This window comes from Chiloscyllium plagiosum, unplaced genomic scaffold, assembly GCF_037043375.1.
Source record: "Chiloscyllium plagiosum isolate Xiang-an unplaced genomic scaffold, Cpla_swu_hap1 HiC_scaffold_21, whole genome shotgun sequence".
Classification (NCBI taxonomy): domain Eukaryota; kingdom Metazoa; phylum Chordata; class Chondrichthyes; order Orectolobiformes; family Hemiscylliidae; genus Chiloscyllium; species Chiloscyllium plagiosum.
The window spans coordinates 9,541,582-9,553,777 of NW_028270159.1; the positions used below are offsets into that span (position 1 = coordinate 9,541,582).

Sequence of the window (12,196 nt, forward strand, 5' to 3'; positions counted from 1 at the left end):
GGATTCCTGCAGCGTGTAAACCCCCCACCTGACTCTTCAAAGCCTGTCCACCATCTACAAGGCACAAGTCAGGAGTGTTATGGAATGGTCCCCACCTGCCTGGATGGGTGAAGCTCCAACAATACTCGAGAAACTCAACACCATCCAGGACAAAGCAGCCTGCTTGTGGCACCTCCACTACTTTACCATTCAGTCCCTGCAGCTCCAGCAACTGTGTGTACCATCGATAAGATGCACTGCAGTAACCCCTCCAGGCTCTTTCAACTGCACTTGCTAAACCTGCAAACGTGTTGAAGGGAACGAGGACTGGTTTCTAAATAGGAACATCAGCCCCTGCAAGTTCCTCTCTGAGACATTTATCATCTCGATTTGGGACTATGTTGCTATTCCTTCAGTACCACTGGGTCACAGCCCTAGAATTCTCTCCCTAAGAGCATTGTGGGTCAACCCACAGCAGGTGGACTGCAACGGTTCAAGAAGGCAGCTCACCCCCACCTTCTCAAGGGGCAACTAGGGACGGGCAATAAATGCTTCTGTGATGAAACGCTTCATAAATCCGATGAAGAATGAGCAGCTGGACTGCAGTGGTTCAAGAAGGCAGTTCATTACGACTTTCTGAAGGGCAACTAGGGGCAGGCAATAAAAAGTGCTGGCCCAGCCAAGAATGCCACTTCCCTGACTGAATTAAAACAAAACATTTACATAGACCAGGTACACTAGAGGCCCTGCTCCTCAGCTACACACGCAATGAAACTGGATATCTCTTGCCTGGGGAGAGCTATTTGGGGGCAAGAGTTTGGCTCTGTGCTGCCTCCTGCTGGTGAAAAGTGCAGGGTCATCTAAGGTCTTCCTGCCTGTGTCCCTTACACTCTCATGTTAGTCTGTGTTGCAATTCATGATCAGGAGGCCAGTGTGAAATTCTGCGATCGTTTTTACTACAATGTAAGGTCGCATTCGGTTAGCCAAAGCAACTGAAGTCAGTTTGAGTGAAATGTGTTACTCACCGGTTGACCTTTGGAACCTGGATCGCCTCTCTTTCCAGGCAGGCCCATTCCTCCTTCTATCCCTTTGATCCCAGGAGGTCCGGCCTGGCCCTGCAAGCCTCTCTCTCCCTGTGGCAAACACAATGGATAAAGAAGCTCAGATTTACAGAAGGGTTGACCACAAAGAACCATTCTCATACGTCTGCTGTCCTGGTCCTTCTGGATGGAATGGTTGTGGATTTGGAGGGTGCTGTATCAGGATCTTTGGTGAGTTTCTGCAGTGCACTTGGAGTATTGTGTATGGTTTTGGTCACCCTTTTATAGGAAAGACATAGTCAAACTGGAAAGAATGCGAAGAAGATTTACGAGGATATTGAGTTATAGTGAGAGGTTGGCCAGGATAGGAGTTTATTCCTTGGAACGTAGTAGAATGATGGGTGACCTTAATAAGCTGGATAAAATCATGAGGGGCATCGATAGAATGAAGGCAGATAGTCTTTTTCCCAGGGATGGAGAATTGAGAACTCGAGGGGATGGGTTTTAAGGTAGGAGGGGAAACATTTAAGAAGGATTTGAGAGGCAACTCCTTCACACAGAGAGTAGTGTGTATATGGAATAGGCTGCCGGAGAAAGTGGCTGAGGCAAGTACAATAGCAACATTTAGATCAGAGTGGTGCTGGAAAAGCACAGCAAGTCAGGCAGCATCCGAGGAGCAGGAAAATCGACGTTTCGGGCAAAAGCCCTTCATCAGGAATACAATAGTAATGTTTATAAACCATTTGGATAGGTACATGGATGGTCAGGGTTTAGAGGGATATGGACCAAATGTGGGCAATTGGGGATAACTGTGTGGGCACCATGGTCAGCATGGACCACTTTGGGCTGCAAGGCCTGTTTCCATGCTGTATTACTCCATGACTTGATCTTGTAGCTGGTGCATATGCTGCAACTGAGTATTGGTGGTGGAGGGAGTGTTTGATTGTGAATGTGATGCAGGTCAAGAAGGCTGTTTTGTCCTGGATGGTGTCGAACTTCATGAGTGTTGTTGGAGCTGCATCCAATATTTCAATGGGTGAAATAGTTACAGCTCAGTCTCAAGTCAGTGGGAATCTCCGGGATGTTGGTAGTTGGGGATTCAGTGAAAGTAATGACATTGAATATCAAGGTGGCGGCATTTTGATTGTCTTTAACAGGCCATTTGCATGAATGATGCTAGGTACTTACCTGGCCATTTCACTCGTAAGGACAGATGTGGGCGCAGTTACAACGTTTCCAAGACACTTAGATAAGTACATGATTCGGACAGGTTTGGAGGGATATGGACCAGGAGCAGGCAGGTAGGATTAGGGATTAGGGTCGGCATGGACTGTTGAGTCGAAGGGTCTATCTCTCCGCTGTATGACTCTGAGTATATCCGTACCTGTTACAGTATCAAAGTAACTGTTTGAATCAAACAGGAAGTGACAGAGTTCAGTGATATCTAAAATGAAGAAGACTGGTAAATATAATGATGCAATAATAGGCCACTTTTAGACCCAATAGAAAAAAATCAAAAAGTTTCCACGAATATGTCATAAACAGTGCTCTATCATTTAAGTGGAGCCAATCCTTTGCAAGGATGGATACTGAGGCTCAACAGAAATTTTCACAATAGGAGATGGATTGAATCGTGACAGGAAAAAAGAATGTGCTGGAAAAACTCAGTATGTCTGGTAGCCTCTTTGAGAGAGAGAGAGAGAGTGTGTTAATGTTTTAGATTGATGACTCATTAGAACTCAAATGTATCATGAGAAGGTTTGGAGGGATATGGGCCAGGAGCAGGCAGGTGGGACTAGTTTAATTTGGGATTATGGTTGGCATAGACTGGTTGGGCCAAAGGGTCTGTTTCCATGCTGTAGGACTCTGTGACCCTACGTGGAACAATGGTGGATAAATGAAGTGAGGTAGTTGGGGATTTAGTGAATCAAAACCATCAACCTGAACTCTAACTCTACAGCCCACCACCAGAGTCTCATATATACAAACATTCCAGTTAGGAACATTCCTAGCTTCAATAAGCTTTCACTGCTTTGCTTGGTGAGAATCTATCCATATCTTCCCTAAAAGTAAAGACTCTGCTTTCTCCACCTTCTGAGGAAGATCATTGCAAAGACTTGCTATCCTCCTATGAGAAAAAAATTCTCATCTTTATCTTAGGTGAGAATTTTCAAACAGTGATTCTAATTCTGGATTCTCCATCACCAGGAAACATCTTTTACCCATCCAGGGTCTTATACATCTTATATTTCAATTTGATTTGATTTATTGTTACCACATGTACCTTGGTACAGTGAAAAGTTTTGTTTTGCCTGCAGTAGAAGCAGATCATACCATACAACATGCATTATAGTAACAGAACAGAGCGAGGAATACAATGTTATGGCTGCAGAGAAACTGCACGGAGAGCAAGGTCAACATTAAATTAAAAATTTGAATGTTCTATCAATAAGTCGGATCACAGTAAGGAAGAAACTTGGCATGTGTTTAAGCTTTTGTATCTTCTGCCTGATGGAAGAGGTTGGAAGAGATTATATCTGGGGTGGGAGGGGTTTTTGATAAAGTATCAAACTGTCAGGGTCTTGTATATCCTACACCTTTCGAGTGTAGGAGACTGAGGGGGAATCTTATAGAGGTGTATAAGATCACAAGAGGCATGGATAGGTGAATTCACTCAGTCTTTTTCCCAGGATTAGAGAGCAATAATTTAAGGTTAGAGGGGAAAGGATAAAAGGGAACCTGAGGGGCAACTTCTTTTATACAGACGGTGGTATGTATATAGGATGAGTTGCCAATGGAAGTGGTTGAGGCGGGTACAAATATATGGATAGAAAGGCATTAGAAGGATATGGGCCAAGTGCAGGGAAATGGGGTTAGCATGGATGGACATCTTGGTCAGCATAGATCAGTTTGGGCCAAAGGGCCTGTGCCCGTGCTGCAGGATTCTATGACTCAGGGTCTTATGTTTCAATCAAGTTGCTTCTTACTCTTCTAAATTTCAGCCGATACAGGCTGAGCCTGTCCAACTTTTCCTTATACAACAACCTGCCCATTGCAGGTATTAATCTGGTAAACCTTCTCTGAGCTGTTTCCAATGCAGTCACATCCTTCATCCAATAAGGTGACCAATAACACACAGTCCTCCCAATGTGGTCTCATCAGGGCCCTTTATAACTGAAGCATAACCTCTATACTTTTGTACTCATCGCCCCTTGTGATGAATAATGACACTCGATTGTATTTCTTCATTCCTTGTTGTGTCCACGTACTAACCTTTTGTGAATGATACACTAGGACCTCTGCATTTCGGAGCTCTGCAATTGCTCACCACTTAGATAACACACTTCCTTTTTAATTTTCCTGCCAAGCGGACAAGATCGCATTTTCCCATATCATATTCTAATTGACTGTTGTTTCGTACTAACTTCATCTATCCATTCCCTTTGTGATCTCCTTATGTCCTCTTCACAGCTTTCTCCCCTCCTTACCTTTGAATCGGCAGCAAATTTAGAAAACCCTATCTAGGTACACATGGCAATAATAAATCAAATTCAGTTAAATCAACTCATGTATATAAATGGAGAGCCCAGCACTGATCTCTGTGGCACTGTGTCAACCAGGAAATCACCCATTCTTTTCTACACTCTATACTCCTTCGAGTAAACATTAAAACAAGTAAACTAGTTAACTAATTGACAGTAGAAAAAGTGAAAAACATCAAAGGAACATTATCAAATTAGATTTGGCTAGCTTTCCTGAGGCCGATGATGGTCTCCGCTAGTGCTGGAAGATATCAAGTGTCGAGAATGTGGTGCTGGAAAAGCACAGCAGGTCAGGCAGCATCCAAGGAGCAGGAAAATCGACGTTTCGGGCAAAGGCCCTTCATCAGGAATGAGGCCTGAATCAGGAAGGTATCAAGTGGACTGTAAGACACAATGTTATGTGCAATGATTACCCAATGAATATGCCTCCCTGATAGATACTTAACCTCAAATTATTTAATGGATAGTTTGGCCTTTCCTGGGGCTGACAGCTGTCACTCAGTGATAGCTCAGTTGCTTCAGAGTCAGAGCGTCGGGTTCAAATCCCAGTCTGGGGGCTGAATGTGAAAATCAAGGCAGTACTGAAGGACTGCCACATTGTTGGAGGTGCTGTTTTTTAGACGAGACAGTGAATCGAGGCCCTGTCGATCTGCTGGTGTGGGATTTAAAAATTTCCACGGCATTGCTTTTTTTCAAGAAGGTCAGAGGAGTTGTTCTGGTCAATGTTTATCCCTCAATAAACATAACAAAATGCAGGTGAGTTGGTTATTATTCCATTGCTGTCTATAAGAGCTTGCTGCTACATTTCTTTTTTTACTCCTTATTCAGAAACATTGCATTGGCTATGACGTGCTTTGGGATGTCCAGTGGACATGAGAAGCAATTTAAAGAAATAAATGTTTCTTTCCAACGTCTCTATTTACCGAGGGCTACAGATCTGATTGTGGATGATGGTGACCTCCCAGGCTCTAACCTGTCCCATTTCAGTCTGTTTCGAGCAATGGCATGACATTATGTTTTGCATGATTTGGAGGTGCTGGTGTTGGACTGGGGTGTACAAAGTTAAAAATCACACAACACCAGGTTATAGAGCAACAAGTTTAATTACCTGGTGTTGTGTGATTTTTAATTATGATTCACATCCTCATTTCCAAATTTGTCGATGGCCTCGACCTAACCTCCTCCATTTCTCTGTCATCTCTTCCAGTCCCACAACACAACCCCCAACATCATCCCTGCCACCCTGCGGGAGGTCTAAACTCCTCAATTTCTAGCTTCTTGTGTAACGCCTAAGCAGAATCACTCTATCTCTGTAGTCCTGTCTTCAGTTGCCTGGAGATCAAGCTCCACCCTGCCTTTCTCTCTTTATCTCCCCTCCTTTAAGATGCTCCTTAAATCTACGTGCTTCCCTCCACTTCACCTGATAAAGGAGCAGGGCTCTGAAAGCTTGTGATTTCAAGTAAACCTGTTGGACTGTAACCTGGTATTGCGTGACATCTGACACTGGAAATGTGGATTCCAAAGGAGCAAAGAGAGATGCTATTTCAGGACTGTACCACAATGAGGTGCTGTTTTCATTTTTGATCATAGTTCTTCCTTGATCCTAACCAAAAGGGTCACTCTAGCTTTGGAACGAGGAACATTTGTTATCCTTAAGGCTTGTTCAGTGCTCAATTTCTGGAATCTATGAGAATTAGATCACAGTACCCCAGCTAACCACAGGGAACAAGATAAAATAAAATGTGAATCATGTAAACTCTGGGGATTTACTTGTTATCAGTCCACACCACAAAAAATAATTAGTTCACAATTTGTTTAACAGATGGAGAGAAATGTCTGGTCTTATTTTAAATGTTGTAAAATGGTAACTGTCCACATCAGATCTATTGTGAGGTTCATGGCAAACAAGTGACACTGGGGTTGTTTCTGTGCCGTGAGATGTAGCAGGAAATTATTTGGATTTGTTGTAATGCGCTCTGCTTCCGCCTCAGGATTGAGGCTGACTTGCTCCTATTCCTGGTCAAAGGACTCCGAATTAGCTGACCAGTGCAGAGTCTGATCCACGGACTCTGCCACAAGATTGGGGGGGGGGGGGGGGTTTACTTGCTGGGGTGGGAGATGCTGGTTCTCCGAGGGTGGGGTCAAACACGGTGTTTGGAGGCCCGTGTGCTCCCTCTAATGCCACAACCTCACCCTTGCCTATCCCTGGCGGACTCTTCAGTGCCTTTCCAAACCAGGCATTCCCTATGCCACTAGGTCATGAGCCAGGAGACAACCAGAACGTCTGACATCTACGTGGGGATGCTTTGAGGGAAATCCCTGAGGTGTTCCCACCATCATTCGGTGGTCACATGTGGAGCATACGTTCCTCCAATGGAGCTGGCTTTGAGCTGCAATACTGGCCCCAGATTGGCTTGGGAGGGGAGCCTGCTCTTTCGACCGCACTCTTCAGTCCAATGGCCTCTTTCTGTCCCACATCAGCACTCAGTCAGGAAGAAGCTTTAACATTCTTCTGGGGGGCTTGAGGTGTCAGGATAGCTATCACCAGCTTGCAGTCTATATTTGACAGGTTTGTATGAGGGTGTAGAATTTCCTGGAACGACTGGAAGAAGTCTTGTTAATATTTTTAGTGGAACTGTTCAGATATGCTAAGACACTCAGCAGGTCTGGCAATGTCTGTGCAGAGAGAAACAGAGTTAATGTTCGATGTGATTCAAGTGAAGTTTCAAGTCCAATGTGATTCTTCCCCTGAATGAAAGGTGTTGACAGAAGCAGAGGAGGGGGCAAAAGGAACAGGAGATGTAGATTCCAGTGCAAAATACATTGGGCTATTATTTTTTATTCAGTTGTGGGAGTTGGGCATCGGTGGCTGGGCACAGCGAGGGGGATATATTTTTAAGGTGAGAGGAGAGAGATTTAAAAGAAGACATGACAGGCAAATGTTTTACACAGACAGTGGTTTTTTTGTGGAATGAATTTCCTGAGGAAGTGGTGGATTTGGGTACAATTAAAAGTGTTTAAAAGACCCTTAGATAATTACATGAATAGGAAAGGTTGGAGGGATATGGGCTGGGAGTAGGCAGGTGGGACTAGTTTAGTTTGGGATTATGTTCGGTGTGGACTAGTTGGACCGAAGAGCCTGTTTCCATGCTGTATAGCTTTTTGACTCTAGTTACCCCTTGAAAAGGTGGGGTGAGCTGCCTTCTTGAACCGCTGTAGTCCATGTGCTGTGGGTTCACCCACAATGTATTTAGGGAGAGATTTCCAATATTCTGACCCAGCGAAGGGTCTGTTTCCGTGCTGTACACCTTTATGACTCTACAGTGAAGAAACAGTGGTATATTACCAAGTCAGGATTGTGATTGGCTTGGACGGGAACTTGAAGGGGATGGTGTTCCCATATATTTGCTGACCTTGTCCTTCTAGATGGAAGTAATCGTGGGCTTGGAAGGTGATGTCTGAGGATCTTTGGTGAATTTCTGCAGTGCATTTTGTAGATAGTACACGCTGCTGCTACTGACCATTGGTGGTGGAGGGAGTGGATGCTTGTGGATGTGGTGCCAATCAAGTGGGCTGCTTTGTCCTGGACGGTGCCAAGTCTTTGAGTATTGTTGGAGCTGCACTCATCGATAAATGCTGAAGAAAAGGAGATGTAAAATGGGTGTGAGTTAAGGTGTGAAAGGCCTCTGAAATAGCCCTGCACCCATTCAGTTCAAGGGGAGTTAGGGATGGGCCACAAACGCCGAGCCAGTGATGCTCACAGCCTGTGAAAGACTGAAAAAAGTGGTGTCCTCCTGAATATTGTATTTTTCATGTGAGTGGTGAACCAATTTATTGTTAGTGACACAGCCTGCCACCACAGTGATTCGACAGCTCCTCTGCTTTGTGTGGACAGATCACAAGAACAAGCCTTTGCTTTTCCAGTTACTGAGTTATTGCACGTGTCTCATTTAGGTTGCTGAGCTCTGTCCCACTCACCTTAAAGCCAGGGGATCCCTGAGATCCAGGTAATCCTGGGACACCAACACGACCACGGCCTCCGGGTTTCCCGAGGAATCCGACATTCCCGTCATCCCCCTGTTCTCCCTGAGGTTGAAGGGAAGACTACACGTTAACAGAGCTAACCGCCAACAGGGAATTCTAGAAGCAGTCGCTGTGATAATTCACTGGAGTGTAAGCAGAACACAGATCAATCAAGAGCAAAATAGATGGGGTGGGCCACATCGCAATTCACAGACTTTGAACTCCTGTACCAGAGCACCATTACCCTTTCTTCCTCCAACTGGATCAGTTTCTTCTGCAACTTTAGCCTCCCTGACCGAGCGTATTGTCCTGCAGCCCCTCCACGGCCTCAATACCCTTCCAGGAACCTGGCCCCACATTTATAACTTCAGCAACCAACACGCGGCCAATGTTTTCAACTTACCTTCTCAGAGAATATGTCTTCCTGTAGCCGGGAATTGCTTCACAAGGGGATGGTTGGTGGCTCAGTGGTTAGCACTGCTGCCTCACAGCACCAGGACCTGGATTCACTGTCTGTGTGGAGTTTGCACATTACTCCTTGTATTTGTGCGGGTTTCCTCTGGGTGCTCTGGTTTCCTCCCACAGTCCAATGACGTGTAGGTTAGGGTGGATTGGCCATGCTAAATTGCCTCTTGATGTCTAGGAATATGCGGACTAAGTGGATTGACCATGGGAAATGCAGGGTTTCAAGGATGGGATTGGGTCACCCTTCAGAGGTTGGTGTGAACTCGATGGGCCAAATGGCCTGCCCCCACACTGTAGGGATTCTATGAGATATAAAATGGCTGAGGCTGGATACTTTCTATAGAATTGATGATGCAGAAGGAAGCCATTCAGTCCATTTGTCCCATGCTAACTTTTTCGAGCACTTTAACCAGGATCTCTGCACAGTGTTTTGATTTATTATCCAATGCTCTATTCAATGCATCAGTTGTACCTGATTTCACCCATTTCCAATACTCACTGTCCAAAAAGGTTAATTTTTGTTTCACCTTGTTTTTTTTATTTCTTTTGCAAAACCTTTTAAATCTGAGCCCTCTGGTTTATGAATGGGAATGGTTTCTCTGCATTCGCTTTGTCCAGACCCCTCATGGTTTTGAAAACTTCTAACTTGTAGGAAAGCGGTAATTTCTTTCAATCGGGTATGATCAGGGATAATGTGTCCTTGGAGTTTCACTGCCAGGGGAGGATTGTGTCAAACAGTCCATTCCTTTAGCCATCTGCCGTGAGCAAAACGTGATTGATCAGTGGAAAAACTCAAAACTTCACATCCCACCTTTGTTGTGATTCTGCTATTGGACAGTGTCTACCTAATAATTGACTGATCTCAACAAATTACACTGGAACCCAATGTAGGTTTGTCAAATGTTAACACCAATGATCTTAAGATGAATGATGATGTGCATCCTCTACATGTGCATGAATGGTGCTGAACATTGTGCAGTCATCGGTGAACATCCTCACTACTGACCTTACATTGGAGGGAAGGTCATCGATGAAGCAGCTGAAGATAGTTGGGCCTAAGACACTACCCTGAGGAACTCCTGCAGAGATGTCCTGGAGCTAAGATGACTGACCTCTAACAGCCCTACCATCCTGTGGCTGACCACTTCAACCCCCCCCCTCCCCGCCTCCACTCCCCCAAGGACATGCAAATCCTGGGTCTCCTCCACCACCAAATCCAAGCCACCTGACAACTGGAGGAAGAATGCCTCATCTTCCACCTTGGGACCCTCCAACCACATGGCATCAACACTGACTTCACCACTTTCCTCGTCTCCCCTCCCCCCAACTCATTCCAGATTCAACCCTCCAACTCAGCACCGCCCTCTTGACCTGTCCATCTTCTTTCCCACCTATCTGCTCCACCCTCCTCTCCGACCTATCACAATCACCCCCCACCTGTATCTATCTATCACCTTCCAGGCCACCTTCCCACCCAGCCCCACCCCCAGCACCCTATTTATCTCTCATCCTCCTTCCCCCTCCGCATTCCTGATGAAGGGCTTATGCCCAAAACGTCGATTCCCCTTCTCCTCGGTTGCTGTCTGACTTGCTGTACTTTTCCAGCGCCACACCTTTTGACTCTGACTCTCTTGCACCTACAGTCCTCACTTTCTCCATCTTCCTAAATGCCAGGTTTAATTCCAAATGGGAATTTACCACCGATTCCCATTGACCCCAGTTTGGCTAAGGCTCCTTGATGCCAAATGCAGCCTTGATGTCCAGGCCTGTCTTCTCACCGACCCTTGAATTTGGACCAAGGCTGTAATGAGCTAAGTGCCCTGGCATCAGCTATTGGTGAGCTGCCCTCTGAAATGTCTGAACAAGCCAGTCAGTTCAAGCACAATAGGGGAACCTGCAACACATGTTGGCATTTGGCAACAATGGTCGCATCTCGTGAAATAATTTTAGATAAAATATCTTTATTATTTGACCAGATTCAAAACTCACCTGTATTCCAGGCTTGCCAGTGATTCCGGGAGCACCATCCAGTCCTGGAGGACCCTCGTGACCTTGTCGACCAATGACACCTCTGGAACCAGGTGGCCCAATAGGACCCTGAGTGTTCGACACAAAACCTGCCATTAGTTACAGGTCTAACTATCTTGAAGTGCAGTGGTGCTGGACAATGCATTGTTTTTTTGTTCAGAAAGATCTTACAACAAACTAAGAGACCGTTACTATTGCAATATTGTATTAGTATTTGCTGTTGCACAGCCTTTGGATCATAACCACCGATCAACTCCAAGCCCCTTTGTAGCCAATGTAATGGTTTCAGCGTGTAATGACCCAATGGAGCTGGTGAATGAATGTGTGGGTAGAGTTTTGCTTTAACAGACAACACTTACCGGTGGGCCTGGACTCCCTTGCACGCCCTGGGAACCTGTCTTTCCCTTGCGCCCCTAAACAACAAAGAGAGGGTTAAAGGAAATAAAGTCTCGCATTTATATAGTGCCATCTTCAGGGTCATGAAAGAATTGAGAATTTTCCTCCCTAACCCCCCAGTTTGCCGTTTAACCCCTCACAGACACGTAGAGCTGATGTTTACTCAGGGAGTTCAAAGTGCACATGTTTACCTGCGTTTTACCGCCTAGAGCGAAGGAGAGGAATGGTGGAGGCTCCAACATTTGGCCTGTTATTTGGCTGATTACAATGCTCTCCAGCTCCTACTAACTGCTGTAGAGTCAGACAGCACAGAAACTGGCCCTTCGGCCCATCTCTTCCATGCTGACCAGGTTGCCTGAACTGAACTAGTCCCATTTGCCTGCATTTGGCCCATATCTCTCCAAACCTTTTCTACCCACGTACCTGTCCAAATGCCTTTTAAATGCTGTAAATGTACCAGCCTCTACCACTCCTTCTGGCAGCTCATTCCATACATGCACCACCCTCTGATTGAAAAAGTTGCCCCTTAGGACCCCTTTAAAACTCTTCCCTCTCACCTTAAACCTATGCCTCTAGTTTTGGATTCCCCCGGGGGAGGGAAAAGACCTTTTGTATTCACCTTATCCATGCCCCTCATGATTTTATAAATCTCTATAAGGTCAGCCCTCAGCCTCCTATGCTCCAGTGATAGAAGTCCCAGCCTATCCATCCTCTCCTTATAAC

At 45.5% G+C, this 12,196-nt stretch overlaps 1 protein-coding gene across 4 annotated transcripts in view; it reads right to left on the reverse strand.

The window, feature by feature from the left end:
- Nucleotides 1-12,196, reverse strand: part of col27a1b (collagen, type XXVII, alpha 1b) — a 707,279-nt gene that overhangs the window by 53,436 nt on the left and 641,647 nt on the right. For all 4 annotated transcript variants that reach the window (XM_087998238.1, XM_087998237.1, XM_087998236.1 and 1 more), the window contains 4 exons: nt 11,437-11,490; nt 11,039-11,146; nt 8,540-8,647; nt 1,005-1,112 (listed from right to left, as the gene is read on the reverse strand). In XM_087998238.1, coding sequence (XP_087854364.1) covers nt 1,005-1,112; nt 8,540-8,647; nt 11,039-11,146; nt 11,437-11,490 — 378 coding nt within the window. The remainder of the gene's footprint in view (nt 1-1,004; nt 1,113-8,539; nt 8,648-11,038; nt 11,147-11,436; nt 11,491-12,196) is intronic.